The sequence below is a fragment of the Solea senegalensis genome, linkage group LG3 (genome assembly GCF_019176455.1).
Source record: "Solea senegalensis isolate Sse05_10M linkage group LG3, IFAPA_SoseM_1, whole genome shotgun sequence".
Taxonomy (NCBI): Eukaryota; Metazoa; Chordata; class Actinopteri; order Pleuronectiformes; family Soleidae; genus Solea; species Solea senegalensis.
In genome coordinates, this window is record NC_058023.1 from 22,509,653 (window position 1) to 22,530,808 (window position 21,156).

General features: G+C 41.6%; 2 protein-coding genes across 4 annotated transcripts in view; both read left to right on the forward strand.

Annotated features, from left to right (window-relative positions):
• Positions 1–430: 430 nt before the first annotated feature.
• Positions 431–11,483, forward strand: si:ch73-252i11.1 (uncharacterized protein LOC553517 homolog). Its single transcript, XM_044021957.1, has 14 exons — positions 431–789; positions 2,663–2,798; positions 3,184–3,895; positions 4,534–4,560; positions 4,637–4,687; positions 4,791–4,920; positions 5,140–5,305; positions 6,403–6,523; positions 6,613–6,709; positions 6,794–6,872; positions 9,967–10,097; positions 10,426–10,577; positions 10,854–11,191; positions 11,254–11,483. Exons 1-14 carry the CDS (start codon positions 530–532, stop codon positions 11,422–11,424), a joined length of 2,571 nt encoding a protein of 856 aa, XP_043877892.1. The 5' UTR covers positions 431–529; the 3' UTR covers positions 11,425–11,483.
• A 2,576-nt stretch (positions 11,484–14,059) lies between these two features.
• Positions 14,060–21,156, forward strand: part of LOC122766362 (synapsin-3-like) — a 117,176-nt gene continuing 110,079 nt past the window's right edge. For 2 of the 3 annotated variants that reach the window (XM_044021136.1, XM_044021140.1), the window contains exon 1: positions 16,813–16,967. The gene's annotated coding sequence lies outside the window, so the exon portion shown is untranslated. Of the gene's footprint in view, positions 14,122–16,812; positions 16,968–21,156 lie in introns of those variants that run through there. The other variant, XM_044021138.1, reaches the window with a different exon arrangement.

The following is a 21,156-nucleotide window of genomic DNA, read 5'->3' on the forward strand; positions in this document are numbered from 1 at the left end:
TTTTTTTTCAAAAAAAATGTCATTTCAATTAACCTCATATAACAAAAGAGAACAGTCTTGAGGTGGGGCTACAATGGTCTGATCCTACAGAGCACACATATCACTACCAAAAGCCATAAGAAAGAAAGAAAATTAAATAAATAAATTAAAAGCAAAGATATTGAATTACTGGAGACCATTGTCTCAAAAATAAATGTGACATATTTAGCTCATTTTCCTTAAATGCATAATTTGATACTGTATGTAAACTTATATCATGTGTATGAAGTGATATGGCCTATGGATTTAAATACTGTATGTCCATAGTCATGGCAACAAGATACAGCACCGAGGCGCCCCCAAGCGGACAATGGCGGCGTTACAGCGTCATCATCAGCTGGGGAAAAGATAAGTTTCGGTTTCCAAACATCAGAAATGAAACAAAGACTGGAGCTGCTCTCCCCCCGCCTCCTTTGAACACCACAGAAGCTGCTGCTCGTCGCCTTCAGACCAGGAGGGTAAACGACACGGAGTGAGAGCGTGTCCGAAGATGGAGGAAACAGAAATATTGAAGTTTATTTGTGCCAACCAGGGAGCAGTGAACACCGACGAGCTGCTCTACAATGTGTGCTGCAGTGACTCCACTGACACCCTGTCGAACAGGGACAAATTTGCTCTGTGTTGTCTCAACGGGCAGCCGAAGGTGGTGGCCAGGACCAGACTGAGACTGTGCAGAAAGAAAGACTGCCCGTGGTCGTGCGGGGGTCTCCACCTGTGTGTCAACTTCCTCTACAGCGGATGCTGCTCGAGGTAAACTACCTGAGAGGTGTTAATTGAACTGACATTTAAAGGGGACAGCTAGCTTAACACTAGCCTATGATTTTGCGTGAGCACTTTGCGAGGAATAAGTGGAAATGGTGATTTGTTTTTAAATGTCTTAACACGTTAGTTCGTGTTTAACTTAGTTTAATAAATAAATTACCCTCTGTAAAGGTCAGTTTCTGGGTTGGTTAAAGTGCTAACGTCACCTGGTTTAAGGGCCTTGAATCACGTGGTGCGTTCACGTACACTTGCAGCAGTTGGGATATGTCGTCCTCTCACCTGCAAGTTCACGTAATGCGTTTAATAGATGCTCAAAGACACTAAAAAAGTACTCACTCTACAAAAACAATACGTGAGGGCAGGTCTCAGTTCCGGTGTGTAAGATTTGGATTAAACAACTTCCATTTGGTATTAAAATAAAAAACAACAACAAAAAGTATAGTTGTAGGGAGTAGCGACAGTTCTGTACTGTGGCACTCCTGGCTGCTGATTGTTTGCTGGTAGGTATTGTTTTTTTCCATTTCCAATAAACAAATCATCTATCGTTTAATGTGTTATGTAATTATATTTAAGATTATTTTGTTTTTCTTGCTATCATATTTATGAACAGTATGGAATTGATTATTGCATAATCAAAAGCTTTTGAAACAACTAAATGTTTCAATTAAAGTCAAAATTGAAATATAGGCTTCTATTTTGGGTTTATATATTTGTACATCCGACTCCAGAGGAGTCAGTGCCTCCCCAGTCATGAACCTTACCGCACGTCACTGGTTTAGAGTTATTATGACTAGTCTTTAAGTAATTGTCCTATTTTTGAAGTATCATGTGATCTTTATTCCACAGTAAGAGTTTCTCCTCTCATAATCCCAATGCACTGTGACCTTCAGCCCTCACAGTTATCGATGCAGATAAATCTTGCATGAGTCAGAATTAAAACACACGTTTCAGAGCCACCCTGTAGCCACCTATTCAAGTCACATTTGCTTCATCAGACCTAACCTCATTCTGATCCTGCATGGTTTTATATTATTTAAGCTGAAAATTAACTGATGTCTCCAAAACAATCTGGAGACCCCAAGGATAACTAGTAATGATCTTTGGGGATTTTTTTTCTGGGTGTCCAGAGTAGTGATGGGTAAACAAGTAGTACATTAGTACATTGAAGTACATTATTTTTTTCATTCATTAGTTTTTTGATTGAGCCGGTTTGTTGTTTTGCTCATAGCTTCTCCACATTAGGAAAACACTCACTCACGAGAAACAGTGCCAGTGAATCAACTGATTGGACAAAACTCAAGTGACAGGAACCACTGATCCTGACAGCATTAGCCAGTCAACAGTGACTCTGTGGCCTCTCCAATACACGCAGTGTAGAGCAAAGACTCAGCACTGCCATCTGTATTTTCTTTGGAAATACACAAATATTCTATGAAGAAATAAGTTTAATATTCATTCACTATCAACTGCCTCCTCATGAGGGTCACAGGGTCACTGGAGCCAATCCCAGCTGACATAGAGGGAAAGGTGGGGTATGCCCTGGACAGGTTGCCAGTCCATCGCAAGACTGGAGCTGCTCTCCCCCTGGACAGACCCCAGAGTATCTGGAGAAAACCCACACATAGGGGGGAAGAACATGCAAACTCCATAGAGATAGACAAAAAGACCAAGGTCACAAACCTTGGGTATTTTTGCTGCAAGTCTATAGTGCTAGCCACTACTCCCCTGTGCGATCCTGAGTGTAATATGTTCATATCAGTTCAGAGTTGAATAGTCCATGGTTTATGATTTATTCACCTCTTGTTTTCCACACAGCCTACAAACAGTCAAACTCATGCCGTGGCTTGTTGTTTTATGACAGGAGAGTGTGCAGCTTCTGCCATGAGCTGAATTCTGCTTACAATGAAGGGATACTGAAACAGCATGAACTGGAGAGTCTGAGCAGGACAGAGCTGTGCACACTGCTGCTGCAGAGCGACTACACGCTCCTGCCTCATGTGAGTCTGACAACATACACAACACCAGCATGTGCACGTTGGGGGACTTACTGAAATCACAGAGCTTGAACAGGCACAAGGTGGATTAGAATTAAAAACAATAACCTTGTTCTGTTTATTGAAACATGGGTCCCTGTAAATATTAATTGGATAGTTCAGTTTTCTTTTAGGGCTGCACAATATATTGGAAATATATTTCCAGTATATGTATATATATATGTACATACATGTGTGGGTATATATGTACATGAACATAGAGTAATCAAAATGGAGCAATTCAATTATAAGCCTTTGCAATTTGCCAGTTGCACTTTTTCTAAACAGATTACAATCAATATTTTCATTTAACCACCTTTTCCCCTGCTTCCTGTTCTTCCTTTGTCAGATATGTCATGATTACAACAATAAAGGTGATGGGGAGTTTGGCCGATGTAAGGACGGAAATGACTGTAAGAGACTGCACATTTGTGAGCGTTACCTGAACAGTGACTGCCACTGCTTCAGGGTGCATGCTTTTCACGCTCCACAGCCACTGAAAGTCCTGCAGAGTAAAGGTTTCCCCGACACTCTCATGAGCTCTTTGAAAACCATTTACATAAATAAAGAGGCCATCCAAAACTCTGATAAGGCCTCAGGCGACCACAGCAACACGCGCAGCCATAAGCGGAGAAATCCAAGGTCCTCTAACAGTGATGCGTCTGCTGCTGACGACTGCATGAGTGATGCAAGCAGTGACGGTGGTCTGAATTTGCCACAAACAGAGTGGTACGGACGGAGAGGTGGTCCCCTGGGAACCAGAGGCAACAGAGGTAACCTTCAACAGCGATCCTCTTCCCCTAGCGACATCCTTACTTGTATCGATGACTTGGATCTGTACACTGAAGACGGTCTAGGTGAAGACGCCAGTCAGCACCAAGAGACAAACTCTACTACCAGTGACCCTGCTGATGACAGCAACAATGACTCAAGCAGCGACAGTGATCAGAAGAGAAACAGACAACAGTACCAGGATAAAGCAGCCAGAGGGAGAGGTGGTCACCAGGGCAACAGGGGTTCGACAGGTAACAGAGGCTACGTTGGAAATAGAGGTAACAGAGGTTACAGTGGAAGCAGAGGCAACAGAGGCTACGTTGGAAATAGAGGTAACCGAGGTTACAGTGGAGAGAGAGGTAACAGAGGCTATGTTGGAAATAGAGGTAACAGAGGCTACAGTGGAGAGAGAGGTAACAGAGGCTACAGAGGAGATGGAGGTGTTAGAGGCTACAGTGGAGATAGAGGTAACAGAGGCTACAGTGGAGAGAGAGGTAACAGAGGTTACAGTGGAGATGGAGGTGTTAGAGGCTACAGTGGAGAGAGAGGTAACAGAGGTTACAGTGTAGAGATAACAGAGGTTACAGTGTAGAGAGAGGTAACAGAGGTTACAGTGTAGAGAGAGGTAACAGAGGTTACAGTGTAGAGAGAGGTAACAGAGGTTACAGTGTAGAGAGAGGTAACAGCAGCTACAGTGTAGATGAAGTTAACAGCGGCTACAGTGGAGATGGAGGTTTTAGAGGCAACAGTGGAAATAGAGGGAACACAGGAAACTACAGCAACCTTACACAACGGGCCCGTTCCACTAGTGACATCCTCGCTTCCATTGGTACCTTGCATCCGTGCACCGAAGACGACAATGACTCATGCAGCGACAATGGTGAGATGAGAGGAGAACAGTGGAACCTGACTGAAACTGCCAGAGGGAGAAGAAGACAAAGACCAGTGAGAGGTAAACTTCATCTGAGTGGAGGAAACAAGAAAAGGTGAAATGTAAAACCACAAATCAAATCTCTTTTTTCCTTTAGAGAAAACGGAGATATGTCTGTTTTTCATCAAAGGACGATGTATACACGATGGTGAGTTATCAATTAAAAATCTAAGGTCATTTGTACTTGAACGCGATCATCGCAATATTGGGAACTGTCACTCCTACTCTTCTTGTCGTCCATGTGTCCTCAGATGACAAGTGTTACAAAGTTCACGACAAGATGCCGTACAGGTGGGAGGTCAGAGAGGGCGACCAGTGGACCGCCCTGCCTGATAATGAGGAGATTGAGAGGGACTACTGTGACCCCAAAAAATCACAGAGGTACCTCAACTGACATCTAATGGGGATTTATGTTATGTTTATGTTATGCTGTGTAATTCTGGTACAAGATGTTGTTTCTTTAAAATATGATATCTAACATTTCTTTTGAGTATATTATTATATTAGCCAAAATGTCTCCATCATTCTTTAAATCCTTAGAGACTTGGGTTTCAGGAAACTAGAGTCCACGAATTAACACTCTACGTCTACTGTCTTTAGTTGTAGCACCCCACCAGTGCATTTTGACACGATGACCTGCGGACAGAACAACGTACGGCGACTCTCTACTCCTAACTCTTTGGTGGAGCCCACCTTCATGTACACCACTGAATGGATCTGGCACTGGGAGGATGGCTCAGGGATATGGAACATGTACTCTTCCCCTGTGAGTAACTGAGTCACACGCATTCCTTTTCATTCAGTGAGAACACACCTGAGCACCTTTACATCCACACATAATGTAACCCATTTCACGGCTAAAAAAAAATGTCGTCACAACAGCTTCTTCAAGGACGGCGACTAATAGCAGTGAGGATAGTAGCCAGTGTTGCTAACTCCTCTGTCAGGAAAGTAGCTATTGTCCTGTAGCTGTCCTGTAATTCGCTAAATGATGTCCTCACCTCATTTGCATAATTGGCAGTGTGTATGTTCTTGTAATGGACGCTTTGGGAGAGAAGAATATCATGGGAGGGACAATAAAGTGAGTAACAAAAAAACATCTTAAATATGTTAAGAACTACAAATGAAACAATTCTTGTTTTGTTTTTTTTAATGTCACAATTCTGACAACCTTCCTCCTTTTACGCTGGCCGGCAAAAGAGACACTTTGGCTCACTTGTCTTTTTCAGTTTATGTTGTAATTTCTTAAAGTAGTTATATATTTTAGATTTTATTTATGGATCAGCCAACAGTGGCAATTCATTTGCAGAGGGGTGAACATCTCCTGCTCTGACTGCAGCCAGTCGCTAGATTGTTGCCAAACCCAACCCAGATAGTAGCCAAATTACAAAAACAATCCATGGAAACTTCCTGGAGGTTATATGAGGAGGATGGCTGTTACCCACACATGTCCAATTCAAACACAAATGAGCCATTCTAGTAACGCTTGAATGGCACAGTATTAATGACACCACCGAATACACATACTAAACATGAGTTGGACACAGAACCTAGTAAATATGGCCTTTCCCTTATCAGGCTGTCAAATAATCTAATCAAATTTGAAGGTGGTGGAGCTGCCCTGCATTGAAGCAGATCAATAGATCCATGGTTCTCACTATTTATGGCAGAACAATATGGTGGCCTCCATTAAAAATTGTTATATGTGAAGCTACAAAAAAAAGTGGCTTATTGCACCATTTAATTAACCTCTTTGTCATAAACAAGTGTTTTTTTGTTTTTACTTCAATTCAGAGGAGGCAATAATCCCTACATACCAAAGTGACTACTGATTGAACACACACTCATTTGTCTTGTTTGCAGGGTAGTGGACATGACACAGCCGACATTGACAGCACCAAACTGGAGCAGAAGTTTCTGATCAATGACAAAGATGTGGTGGAGTTTACGACTGGCTCACAGTCATACTCACTCAGTTTCCAGGGTAATCAAATATTATGCAAATGAGTCACAAGCTTACAGTAATAAAATATCAAAGTGGTGTAATAGTAATGTTTTTTGCTTTTACATCAGAAATGATCCAAACGAACAAACATTATGGCACAAAGAGGCTTGTGAGGAGACGACCCCAGTTTGTCTCTGTAGCAGACGTCCTGACAAAGAGCGTGAGGTACAGTATCCAAAATAAAGTGCACATCTCCTTTTATTCAAACAACAACACTTAACTACTTTGGGGTTTTCTTTTTGTTTCCAGGAGACCTAAGAGTCAACCAACCTTTTGCCATACACCAGGCCACTGGGATAAGACCCAACTTCCTGAAACAGGATACAGGGTACTATGAATACAACACAACACCTGTTGTAGAGGGATACTTGTATGGTTGGTAGAAGTGTTTACACAACATCAACACCTTACTACACCTCATCTGGCTGTGCTCTGTGTCATGGAAAAACCAGGATCAAGTCTCCCGAGGGGCATTTTGAGTTATTTACAGACTCTGAACGTGTGATTTCTAAGCTTTCCAACAGTGTCACACTTGGGAATCTGAAAATATTTAAAGTAGATGTGGCCATTTGAATTTAGGCACTCCTCAAACTGGTTTAGGAAGAATTTTAGCCTCATAGATTTACACCTTCTGGGAGCCAAGAGACAATATCATCATTTACATAGTCTAACCCCCTCCTGGTCTAGCTGTCGGTGACATCTGGTATCTGTTAGCCCACAGGACATAAACTATTGTAGTGAACAATAGTTATCAATAACAGGTCTAGGGACCCCGAGGGTTCTATGAAGAGGTCCCAGGGCGTTCCCAGAGAAAAATAATATGAAATATGAATAAATTTCATAAAAATGAAAAACAAGAAAGGTAATATACTTAATAGTTAGAAGTATCAAAGATAGATACATATTTCTAATATCAAATAATATACATTTAAGTGGTTCTGTGGTGTAGTGTGGATGGATCAGTCTGTTGATGAATGATCTGATGATGTGCTAACTCTCAGATAGTTGCTAAATCATTAGCATCCCAGTCAATACTTCATACACAAAGCTGTCATTCGCACATTATTCAAGCACATCAGGTTGGTTTGTTATTCACATTAATATGCTCACATCTGTTTGATGCAAGTTGTCCAATTATTCTCATGTCCTGCCACTCTTTCGGTTGCTAAAGAATCCACCCGTTTGTTGTTTATAAGCTCGGGAGAAAGTTTGGGGCTACACGTTGTGGCTTCTTCAGTAGCATTTCCGTAGCATAGCAGAAGTGAGATGAAAACACACGCAGCTTCTTGAAGTAGCAGTAACTAAAGTAGCCATGTGTTTCCTCTGTGACGCGCAGCTGATTGGCCGAATAAACAACAAAAGCACTGAAACACCATAACTCGGAATCGTTTCACAGCGATCAAACAAGCCTAATTCAAATACAAAGTTTATGGTGTTTAGACCCGCAATACTGGGATTTGAAGCATTGAGTGGCTTCTTCGAAATTGCAACTTGCATATTCTGTAAAAAAATCAATTTCTCTTTGTTGACTCAATTTGTGCTGGGCTGACTTGTTGCTGGTTTTCTCGTGGCGGGTCACATTATGCTGAGTGAAAACATGGCTGCCAGCAGGGACAGTGCGAAAAAGAAAACAGACAAGTCATTTAAAGCTATTACATGTATTTCTGTATTAAACTAATAGAAATTATTAAAATATTATGTGTTTGAATAGCGCTTGCTACTTTCTGCTACTTTCAATGTACCCTTATTAGCCAAAACACTTTCTACACAAACCAGATTATCTGCCAATACTGATATCGGTACAGTACAGTTATTTTAGACATTTTAAACTATGAAGCTGTTAATAACACATTTGTGCAACCATTGCAAGCTATTTCAAAGACATAATTCTCCTACTGTGTAACAGATATACTGTCTGTGCATGGTGAAGCATGTAATAAACAGATTTGTTTAGTGTCTGGCTGATACTGAGTATTTAAAACCCACAGACATCTGTATTTAAATTCAAGGTAGCGGACCGTTCATTGGTCACCTTTTAATGATGTCATCTGCTTTGTTTTAGGGTTGGCCTATGAAAATTGTTGTAAAACATTTAAACACACTGATTGCTCCTCTGTATTCAATAAAATGCTAAGACTCTTCAGTGTGATGTCACTCATGTGGTGGTCATTAAAATATTTCACAATAAAAGCCTAGTTAAAAAAATAATTAATTTCGGGAATTGAAACTTTGGAGTGCTTTTGCTTGGAAATGAGTTAAGGACATGACATTGATATTTGTAACAGCATATTAAGTCATTAACTGAGGGAGGGGGAAACCCGTTAGTGTTTGTCCATCCATTGGGGGGTAGTTGCCACCAAGTGCTAGTTCCTGTCACAATCTCAGTTGGCCCCCACTGCCAAACCAGAGGGACCTTCCCACCCACAACTCGGTCCACCCCAGGTCCATTTGAGCATCAACAAAAACACATCGCTGGGGCACCTAGAGGACATTGATAGGTCTTCTCGTATCCCATACCACAATCTATTTACAAGTGCACATAGCCGCATAGAATGCAAGTAATTATATAGTCCATGATGACACCTAGGTTGCAAACCACCAGGGGTGGAGCAGCTATCGACATCACGGTGGAGCTCTCCAACCTTCCACGGCAGACTTAATCTTTACTGCTTTTGAGTACGAGAAGGTTGGATGACATCCAAGTTTTAATCTCTAATCATTCAGCTGACAAAGTGTCTGTGGGGGAAGAAGGGTGGAGGGTTTGTATCGGTGTGTGTTGTTGGCATAGGAACGAAAGCTGAGGCCATGGCGGCGGATGATGACCAAGAGGCAGCATGTTTAAAAGTCTGGAGGAAATACTGATACCCAGGTATCTGATGTTGCCTGCCTGCAGAGGAGTAGATGATGTTCTTTGAGAGCTTGAGTGTAACGGTTTGAAGAAGTTAAGTTTGCATGTTTCGTAGCAAAAGTAATAAATCGTCTGCATAAAGGCGTGAGATATTTATTGCTTCCAGTATGTGTACAGCTGTAATCTGTTAATTAAACTGCGTGTGTTGTTGGTATCTTAAAATCATATTGCTCAAGGTCTGCCCTTGAGTAATGGCTTATGATTTTAAGATAAGCATTTATAAGTGATTTCGAGGGAGAAAACTGGTCAAGAGTGTGGGGTCTTTGTCTGGTTTGAGGAGTAGGGTTATTTGAGCAGAGTTTGTGTGTGGAGACAATGTGTTACGTTACCATAATATAAAATACATAAATCTCAGGTACATTTTAACAGAGGATTTCAAACACCTCGAAATCACACACTTGTATATACACATGTGTTCCTACCGCTGCCTTTCGTACCTGAAAATGGTTCTTAAAAGTACATGTTTTGAGTTACTGTAACTGCAACAAATTTCTCTGTGGCTTTTATTTTCCAGCGGGTCTCCCTCGAAAGCTCGTCCGATGAATTCAAGGAGATTGAATCTTTGTTCTGTAAAACCATGAAAGGCTTTGACATCGTCAGTATCGAGAGGATTCAGAATATATCACTCTGGGAAGTCTTTCAGTGGTAAGTATGTGACCTTAGGTTTTGAAGTATCTCCTTTAACACATACCTGATGGCTCAAGTCTGATTTGTTACACGTGTACCTGTCAGACGCTTCAAAAAACATTTTTGAAAAATCGACCTCGATCTAAAAATGTGCCTGCAAAGGCCTTGAATGTTAACATGACCATAAACTTGTTATCTTCATGTTCTAAGAGGCAGTAAAAGGTCTTTAAAGTACTAGTGTGGTTATAAATAAAGACAGAAATAGAGTTGCTTTTTTTGTATACAGTCTCATGTGTTTGTGTATGTACTTTGCATAATGATTCTTTTCTTGTATGTTTTAATGAAGGCAGAAGAATCAGATGAAGAAAGCGAACGATGGACAGAACGTGAAGGAACGAAAGCTTTTTCACGGCACTGACTCCGAACACATTGATGCCATCTGCCTCACCAACTTTGACTGGCGAATCTGTGGAACTCATGGAACTGCTTATGGAAGAGGTGCAATTTTCTATAAAATGTGCTCTTTGTGATTCGTAGTTTTTGTTTTGGTAACAAATTGACATTGCGCTGCATTGTGTTGTGAAGAAGATGAACTAAGTGAATGAATTAAGTGAATTCATTTTCATAATTGTTATGAAATGCTTTTCTGTCTTGTATGTGATACTGAATGAATCCTCGACACTAGTTTAAAAACATTAGCTTACCTGTACATTATAAACTCATGTTTTCTCACAGTAACTCAAAATGCTGATACCTCTTTGTATTCAAACGTAGGAAGCTACTTTGCCCGTGATGCCAAATACTCCCACAGCTACACCAGTAACTCTGCTGTCAAATCCATGTTCATCTCGCGGGTGCTGGTGGGAGACTACACCAGAGGTTCCTCAGACTACACCCGCGCTCCTTCCAAGGACGACGGGAATGTCAATCTCTATAACAGCTGCGTGGATAATGTCATAAGCCCTTCTATCTTTGTGGTATTTAAAGAGCACCAAATCTACCCAGAGTATCTGCTGCAGTACAGGGCCTCAGTTCAACCCAGCACATCGGTTCAGCCCAGTACGTCGGTTCAACCCAGCGTATCTCCATACCGACCCAGCACATCAGTTCAACCCCACCCAGCACATCAGTTCAACCCAGTGTATCCCCATACCGACCCAGCACATCGGCTCAGCCCAGCGTATCTCCATACCGACCCAGCACACCAGCTCAACCTAGCACTTTGCACTACGATCTCGGCACAGGCACGTACCAGTACAAACCCGCCGAACCTGCTAAACCACGCTTAGCCAGTTCTCCTCCCTCCACACCAAAGAAAAGCCCTGACTCCTGTGTCATTGCATAGGTGCAACGTTGAAATAAATAATGTGCATTGTGCACTAGATGACCTATAATAGAAATCAACTTCGTTTGACGGTTGCTTTCTTTTCTCTTGTTTGAAATGAGAAGCGGCTTTTTTGCTACTACAGCATCACTTAAATCACTGGGGGGGGTTGTGAAGTGTGGCTGAGTTACACATTGTCAGTAAAGACTTCTGCTGACACCGTGAACCAGTCTGACAAAGGGACAGTTGCTGTTGTCGAAAAGAACATGGCTGTCAGCAGGGACACAAGGAAAACAAAATTCTGTGCCTGCTATTTGCCAATTTATCTTGCTGTTGGATAGCATTTTTCTTTTGGCTGGAAACTGACATTTAAATACAGTTCACTCTCCTACACCAAAGACCATAGAGAAAACCAGCATTTTAAGCTCACTGGGACACGGGAGCTGTAGGTGCACTGCTGCTTATCTGAATGTAGACTTTTAAACACCAGAGTCACAAAGTTAACACATTTGATCTAATGATGGTAGCAGTAGTGGATCAGCATGTGTCTGTGCATCAATTTTAAGATAAAGTGGCGATCAAATTCCTAAAATATTGCAGACTTTAACCAGGCATGGGTTAAATCTGGTCAGTCCCTGCTGGGAGCCATGTTTGAAGTAAAAACTGAGCCATCACTTGGAAAGGGTTATTCATTATTAAGAAGCACTACATTGATTAACCACAATTTTGATTAACCAACACTTAATCTAGAAATCAGAAAAAGCAAATGCATGTTCCTTTAAATATTACAGTGATCTATTTGTTTTTAATGTCTTCATATGAGGAAGCTTATGGTCCTCTTGGCTCTAAACAACGCTTTTTCTTTAACACTTTCAGTATGAATTTTCCATTAGACAGTTCTAGCACTACTCTGCTTGACTCCACTCAGTTTTGTTTGCCTTTCCATTTGCGACCGTACCCGGTACCTGGTGCCTTTTTTGGTACCTGCTCCGGGGAGAGTCCAAGTGAACCGAGCCGATACTAAAATGTGACGTCATCCGGCCACTGATTGGTCCGGGTCATGAGCCCGCCGTCGAACACGAGAATCTAACCTGCCATTTTTCAAAAACTGGCAAGAGCGTTACAGCAACAAGATGCAGACGTTCTTGTGTTTGGTGCCTGATGAGAGGATCCGGAGAGAGCCGTGCTAGAACATAGAGTGCTTAGATACATTATAAATAACCCACTTTGTTCAGAATTCTTTTTTTAAGATTCCAACTTTAACTATGCATTAAAAAAAATAAAATAAAATAATTTCCTGAATTTCTGGCTTTTCCGTTGTGGAAATCAACAAGCAGTTGGTGTATGTGTGTATCTATCACAAACATCTATATATTCATGTATTGATGATTAATTCATTATATGAAGAGATGCTACACTGCGCCCCAGCCACTTGTTGACATTCAGATATCCTGTTTGCTCTGGAAATATATTACCATGCGTTGTTTTCACTGTTGATTATGTGCATTTGAAATAAATGTTAATTAAAAAAAATAAACAAATTGTAATTGTAGCAGTGTTGGTTTCTGTTGTAGCAGCGTCTCCTTCTCTCTCTCTCTCTCTCTCTCATTCTCTTCCTGTCTCAAAAGTGAATTAAGATGAAATGGCATCAGCAGTGGGGCAGGGCCTCATAATGAAATGAAGGCAATACATGAAAAATGATCAATATTATGGCTGTCAGTGCTTACTGTGACAGAGTCTGCACACACACACGCTAATGAGCTACTGCTACCTTTATATACCTTTAGCCCTTAGAACATAGAGCATTTAGGCTGCTTTTTTTCCATTATTATGTTCAAATGTACAGTATGAACAGAGTGTCTTATATGCTTTTTTTGTCAGCACTACATTGTTTTTCTTTTCTCTGTATAAACACACCTGAGCAAAAAGTACTCAATGTTCAAAATTGGATTCAATTTGTGAAATTTGGAAGTACGTCACAGTACAAAGTTCTCTTGGCTCGTTTTCACGACCAAAAGTAAAATAAAAACTCATTTATTAAAGCCTCAATAATGTAACCAATAAAATAAAATAAATATTTGAATTTTGCTGGATCATTTGGATGTTGTGAGACAAACAGCTTTGGCTGTACACAAAGAGGCAGTTCCCAGGGTGAGAATGGATTTGGCTGTCACCACCACTGCATCCATCTCTCCTCCTCCCCCCTGCTTGCTTCATTATGCGCTGGCTGCCCAGTAAGATGGAGCTGTCCTGTGGTAAATGCAGCTGTGCCCTGCAGGATGCATTAGCCCACCCAGTGACAGTAAATATCCACTGACATTAAGCAGCCTAAGAAGCCACTTCCTGTCTGGTGTATGCCCCGTGGTGGCTGCTGTTGCGTCTTGTCCTGGCTGTTGTTTTCCTGGAAGACAGAGCAGATCCTCCAGAGCGGGAGGATTGAGCTTCCAAGACCTCAGCGTATCGCAAGTGCTTATAAATTAAAAATGGCCCCATTCCCCCATGTTGTTTGACGTGTTTATGCTCCTGCTGAGTCATGGTTGTTGTTTTTTTTTTGTTTTTTTTCCAGTTCTTGCTGATGGAGGAATGCTGTGTCGGCCGAACCCCAGGCTGAGTGGAAGTGAGTCAGATCTTTATTTGGCTTTTAGGAGGAGATGATTCGTTGAGCGTTTGAAATCTTGTGTGCAACCCAAGTGGATTCATGAAGAACCTGTTGATCAGGTAATTCCACCTCTTTGTCCCTGAATTGGCGCTACATTAGTGAAAATAGCAAACAAACTCACCTGTGGTGCACAAACATTTGGAAGGGCACCTATTGTCAAAAATTAAAAAGGCACCTACTGCGCACCGGTGAGGCAGGTGCCACTAGTACTCAAGGCAGAAACAATAAATTTTTTTAATGTATATTTTGCTTTAGAGGCCACATATAAATAGCAGCCATTGGACACTTCCTTGTGGTTTTACCACTGGAGCAGGGGTGTCAAAGTCATAGGGGCCGCCTACAGCGCAATTGGATCTCAAGTGGGCAGGACCAGTAAAATAATAGCATATTAACCAAAAACGACAAGAACTGTCAACAACCTGACATTCCCTGAGAAAAATAAGTGCAATTTCAAGAAGGTTATGCTTCATTTACACATACATCTTGTTTCTGAGACTGAAAATGATAGTCAGTCAGTCATCATCTAACCGCTTTATCCTCCACCAGAGGGTCGCGGGGGGTGCTGTGCCAATCTCAGCTTCATCGGGCAATAGGCGGGGTACACCCTGGACAGTTCGCCAGTCCATCGCAGGGCCACACACAGCTAGAGACAAACAACCATTCACTCTCACACTCACTCCTATGGTCAATTTAGAGTGTCCAATTTACCTATTCCCCACATTGCATGTTTTTGGACTATGGGAGGAAGCCGGAGAACCCGGAGAGAACCCACGCACACACAGGGAGAACATGCAAACTCCATGCAGAAAGGCCCTTGTTCCAACCGGGGCTCGAACCCGGATCTTCTCGCGGCAAGAGTGCTAATCACTACACCACCGTGTGGCCCGAAAATGATAGTATTTCACATTATAATGTGAAATTATCACAAATTCATCCTGCGGGCTGGATTGGACCCTCTGGTGGGCCGGTTCTGGCCTGCGAGCCATACGTTTGACACCCCTGCACTAGCAGTTGGTTTTAGCGTGGGGCTGTGAGTCAAACAGTCACTTTAGCGAGCAGCATTTTTGTCCATTAGGGCACCATTTCTTTTACAAGAGTCGGATCAAAGTCTGATATGGGGGGACATATGAAGAGACACTGCATTAGCATTTAACTAGTGAAACACAGCTAGAGTCAGTGTTGTAACATTACATTTGTAATCAATTAGTTGCTATCACAGCAACTGGACCACTGCTTCTCATTAAAGTGTAATTAGCTTCAACACAATCCCAGTATATGTACATTCGTACACACAGTTTCTACTGCAGTAGAAACATAGCGCCACAAGATGGCAACCCCTGTAAAGCAAGGCGCTTGCCTAAGATATCTATAAAAGTCAAATTTTTGGGGCTACAAATGTTTTAATTTTTAAAAACAATTATACACTTTTACAAACGGTGACCATGTTTACGTGCACACAATACCTAGGTTGTTTATCATGGTACGGAAGTATTCCCGTAACTCTATGACTTATTACCTTAGCATTTCATATATAATATCATATCATATGCCCTTATTTCAGTTATGAGAATAAGATGGGTTATGCCAGTATTAACTGGAATATTTCCCATCATGTATACACCTTCCCCCGGTGATCAGTTGAAAAAACTGAAACTGAAAGCTCATGTTTTTCAGAGTAGCCAGTGCTACAAAGGTAACACTCTAAATTGTATAAATTATAGTCACTCTTGGGTTTTTTTTTAACCTTAAAGGGCAGTAAAATTACTAAAGTGGCCTTGTATTAATTTGCACTAAACCAGTTTAATGACTTTGGTTTTCAGATGTGCACTAAATGAGCAAACTTCTACTCTACACACTATTGTTAGTGTTACAGTTTCAACAGTAGTGTGATCAGGGTCTCACCAAGAATCTTCGCTTAGTTAACTTTAAATGCCTTGGGCCGGGTCTGGTCCAAGGGATGTCTTCATGAAGCACTTCTCGTCTTTGGGCACATACTATAAGACCTGAAGTAGGACAATTGTTTGCCATAGCATCTGTTGTTTTAAAATGGCTAAAAGCAGGGCACACACACAGATAAAAAAGATAAAAGCAGTTGCATCTTCACCTGAAATCTGCCCCACACTACAAGATTTTGGTCCCCATCTGGCTCTTCCGACTGCAGTTTTTTTTTTTGCTTTTCTCAGCACAAAACACAGCTAGTCCGCCTCCACATCTATTTATATTCTGAAGTCACATTAAATCGCACAAGTTTCTGTGAGATCCCAAATCACGGCAATCTCCTCCCTGAAATCATTTGATTAAACACCAAGTATGAGGTCCAGTACTCTGTGCTTTCTCTTAATTTAGCGACGACTACAAGATGTCATGTATACTGGAATAATGTAAACAGGTTTACCCCTGTCTGATAATGATGGTCAGTGGTAGAATATTCAGTTTCTGCCAGTAAACTCCTTCTGAATGTTACATACTGGACCTTTAATGTAAGGATGCAATCAAATTACAGTGGTGATTCATATTTTGGTTGATTCTGTAATTTTCTAGTAATATTAATTTGAAAAATCAGCTTAATTATCCTTTCAGCCAATGGGGTTCACGCACTCTGACTGCAGTCATGAATGAACTACACCCCTCACGTTCCCGGCATGCAATGTGGAAACAATATGAATGTGTGCGTGTGTGTGTGTGTGAAAGAGAGAGAGAGCGCGTGCGCTCGAGAGAGAGACAGAGAGGGAGAGAGGGAGAGAGGGAGAGGGAGAGGTTTGGTTTGGTTTGGAGGCTGAGGGAGAGACAGTGAAGCTGAGCGCAGAAGAAGAAACAGCAGCATCGTTAAGAGAAGGAGAAGAAGAGTAAGAGGAAGGAGAGGAGGAAGAGGCTCATCAGTCGCTAATCACTGACAGCTGCTCAGGTAAGCTAATGTCTACGCTGCTAGCATCATTTATCTCCACGTTTGTTTTCTCGTCATTATTATTATGTTCCTCGGCGTGTCCGTCTCCTGACAATGACCCTCGTGCTCCTCATGCTACAGAAGCTGTTGACTGTACAACCCCCCCACCCCACAAAATGCGGTTTTAATTGTAAAAAATAAACGCGCGTTTTTTTGTTGTTGTTTTTTTGCGGTGTCAGGTCTGTGTGAGTGGACGGTTTGTGCAGGGATTCCCCTCAGCCTCGTCTCTGCAGCCCACAGTCACTTCTCTGCTCACTGTATTGTATCAGGAGGGAGGAGGAGGAGGAGGATAGTGATGGTGGGGAGAGAAAGGGAGAGAGGGAGGGAGGGAGGGGATCCATTTCATGATTGTGACCATGAGCAGAGAGGATTATAAAGTCAATGTGTACTGTGCAGTGGCGGTTCTAGGTGGTTTGGTGCCTTTGGAGCCAGCCCCCCCCATAAAAACCAAAACAAAACCCACAAGCTAATAGAATAACAATACATTGCAGTATTAAAAAAACAAAACAATATTTGACTATAAGGCCAGTAACCTCTTATCCTGTGTTCACACCGATATTTGTCGCGTCGCTACACGCCCATGGCGTCTATTGCACCACTATATTTGTACATTTTGTGACACGGGAGCATTGGCCACAAGTCGCCGCATTTTAAACAGAAGTAACGGGCATATATTTTCACCATCAGAATTACTCTCTGTTGTGGAAACGCCTGCAGAGAAGAAACCGTCGTCTTGTGTGGTTTCACAACACCATACAGAGCCGGACACCACGTGGCGAGCTTCACCGTTAACTTCAGGAGCTCCGCGAGCTTGTCACGTGAAAGTCGAGAGACTCTCGCCCATACGGGACTCCCAAATTTAACGTGAGAGATAAAGTGACGTACTGAGTGTCCACACGCAAAAATAATACGTTTCCCTGAGCTGAGTATGGCCACTGGCAAGTATGTGGCGTCATTTGGAGAATCTCAATGCTTGTTGGCCATTGTGTGCCAGATGCGATTTGTGTGACAGATGCGATGGGTGCGATTTTGTCGCGTCACTGCTCACCAAACGCGTCTATCACGCGAGAGGCGTGACCAAAATGCCCTGGTACGCAATTTAATACACCTACAACACAATCACACATCATCACACAAATTAGGTTTTTTTTTTTCAATCAGATTTTGTTGTTATGGCTGGGACTGTGTGTACTTACCTCACTCAAGTCAAGGCATTGCATTGCATTGTCCATTGTATAGATTAATGTTCATGCTTCAAAGAATGAATGAATTAAGAATCTATGAAAATATTTAGGAGGATCTCATCGTTTATAGCGAGACAAGCCTTTCTTCTGCGCACCACTCCTGCGCTGTGCGCTTCTGTCTCGAATTTTCAGTGCATCACTAATATATACATATATAGGGACAGTGTAAATGTTTTTAGATTTTCTTTTTTTTTATTCCAGCTTTGTGATATTACTACTAGCTTAATTAAATAAACAGATAAAAGCAGCTTTCACCTGTTTATGTAAAATAATGTTAGTTGTGGTAAACAGTGTTTTGAAATGGCTTTCATTTTTATTTAATCTAAAATACATTTCATCTTTATTTTGTACTACGTATGATTGCATTTATTTTAGTAGGAGGGGCAGCTAAACTACAACTAGGTGGCAGCTACAGCTGCAGTCCATGAGCTGGTAAAACACCAACATTATATCCTTAACATCAGTTTGTTGCAGATGTTAATTGCTTTCAGCTTTGAAAATGTCCCATACTGAGCTCACCACATGTTTGGTGTGATTGTTTTTGATTGTTTTTCTGAAGGTTCACACATTATCATTGCAACACTGAGAAATGACTCATTTCTACTTGGTAGTTGGACAGAAAAACAGAATAAAGCTACATGGCAATGCAGGCTGTCAGACATAAGTCTTTCATTACATGCATAACATTGATACTCTTAAAGAGATGACACAGTTGGTTTTGTATTTCTGTTCACCAATTAGAATGCTGAATCATAATCTAATAACTATTGCAGAGTCATTTGGACCAAGCCACTGTCAACCACACCGTGCTGACGCTGCAGATCAGCTCATATTATATTATGAAATGCATTTTTCATTGGCTTAGTGTTGCACCCAATCATATAGATCTGTTTTTTAGGAGACAAAAAAATTCTCTACGTCCATATACACATGCACTGTTACAGCTCGGGCCTAAATATTTATGATAATGCCGCCATACTGCCTGATAAGCAGCATGAAATATTAATCAGTCAATCAGAGGGCAGCAGACTTAAGTATTCCATCCATAACCAGTTATCTACTCTGTCTCCCAGCAGATGCTCCTCAGCATGGAAGCCAGCCACTAATGACCCCCCCACCCCTCTCTTTTTTCCCTTTTTGGGAAATGATTAATTGTAAAATAGCAATGACCTTTTTGCCCTTAATTAGCTGCCTTGGCGCTACTCGGTGTGCATCAGACTCCATGCAGAAAAGTGTCCAATGAAGGGCTGCAACTAACAATTATTATTTATTTTTCATTGATTCACCTGTCAGCGATTTTCTTGAATAATTTATCATTTGTTTGATCCACAAAATGTCAGAAAAACGGTGAAAAATGTCAATGTCTGTGTTTGCCAAACCTCAAAATTACTTCAAATGTCTTGTTTTGCCCTCAAGCCAAACATATTCCGTTTACAGTCCGGATAAAAGAAACTAGGGCTGCAACTAATGATTATTATCATGATCGATTAGTCTGTGGATTATTTTCACTTTGCCAACTTGTTCCAAGTGCAAAGGACATTTAACAAGTATGTACGTTCACTCGGACTCTTGATCAAATGCCTGTGCTAGAGTGGTTTGTTTAGGTCTTACATTACCTGTGTTGTGGCTGCTCGACTAGCTATTTCACTCTGGACATATTGGTTTTTGTCTCTTTACATGGTTGAAAAGGTTTGTCATGTTGCCATCGGCTGTGCAAACTTCATCAGTTCACGCTTTGCAAATAACTGTTGTTTGTGCCTTGTTGTTTGGGGAAAAGCCAAACCAGTTCCGTATAATGGAGGTCGAGTTCTTTTTATGCACCAACTCCTCTGTTTTGCTTAAATTTTCAGCTGTGGCTTCAGTCTACACTCTGATTCAAACACAGTGGGGAATGAGAACTCCATGGCACTGCTTGCAATTGGCTATGATTGGTTGGTTGTCGTTTTCTCTATCGTGGGCAGGAAGCAGACTAGCAAATAGTGTTTGCGCAAGAGCATCGGCGCAGCAGCAGTGGATAGAATGTGCCCTATCGACGATGCCTCGGTAGATCATCAACACTGATCCTTCACAAGCTTATATCGCCATATCACCCACTCCTATGATAAGTGTGAATGGCATCAGAGTAATCTGGTTTTTGTGATCAGATCTTAGGACCCATTCAAATTGGATTGTGAGTGTTCTGACCTGAATGGAGTGTGCTCTGAAAACTCAGTACAGCTATTTATTCTGGGTTTGAGTGGGGTCCAAGATGTGGAAGTTGTACTAAATTGTAGGCTTGTTTGTAGTGAATGGAGCTTTGAATCAATACACCGCTAATGCTGTTTAAATGGAAACAATTCCTCAAATATGAATGGGTGATATTTTTACAGGAAAATAATTTAGTATGTGCTTGTTTTGGTTTTGTGGTTATTTCCCTTTTCACAATATGCGTTTTCTCAAGCTAGTAAAATGTGGTCACATGTAAGCTGATAGTGAACAGTTGAACAGCATAACTGTAATATAACACACTTTGAGTGGTCGTCACGACTATAACAGTGCAGTATAAATGCGGTCTTTTTTGAGCGAACCTGGAGAAAGAAAACTGTGAGGTTATCGTATCTCCTGTGTCATTGTCTGTGTGTGTGTGTGTGTGTGTGGATACTAAAGCAGCATTGGCAGTGATGAGGTGACTGTGTGATGACTCGACCGTAACTCCTCGCCTCACGAGCCAGTTGTCACTGCCGCAACTGCTGCTGCTGCAGACTCTCTCACTGTGAGCTCAGGCTGTAGTGTCACTGAGCCCATTCTGTCGCCGCAGTCATCAAGGTTCACAGTTCATGGATAATGACTTGCTGATTTCCGCTGGGATCTTGTCCATGAGCAGAAAGCAACACGATTTTAGGCATTGCATTTTTTTTCATTCATCT

Excerpts from the sequence above, each read along its gene's own strand:
- si:ch73-252i11.1 (XM_044021957.1), top strand. The coding sequence starts at position 530 with ATGGAGGAAACAGAAATATTGAAGTTTATTTGTGCCAACCAGGGAGCA. Across the intron at positions 4,688-4,790 it reads AGGACGATGTATACACGATG|ATGACAAGTGTTACAAAGTT; the intron begins GTGAGTTATCAA and ends ATGTGTCCTCAG. Across the intron at positions 6,524-6,612 it reads ATACTCACTCAGTTTCCAGG|AAATGATCCAAACGAACAAA; the intron begins GTAATCAAATAT and ends CTTTTACATCAG.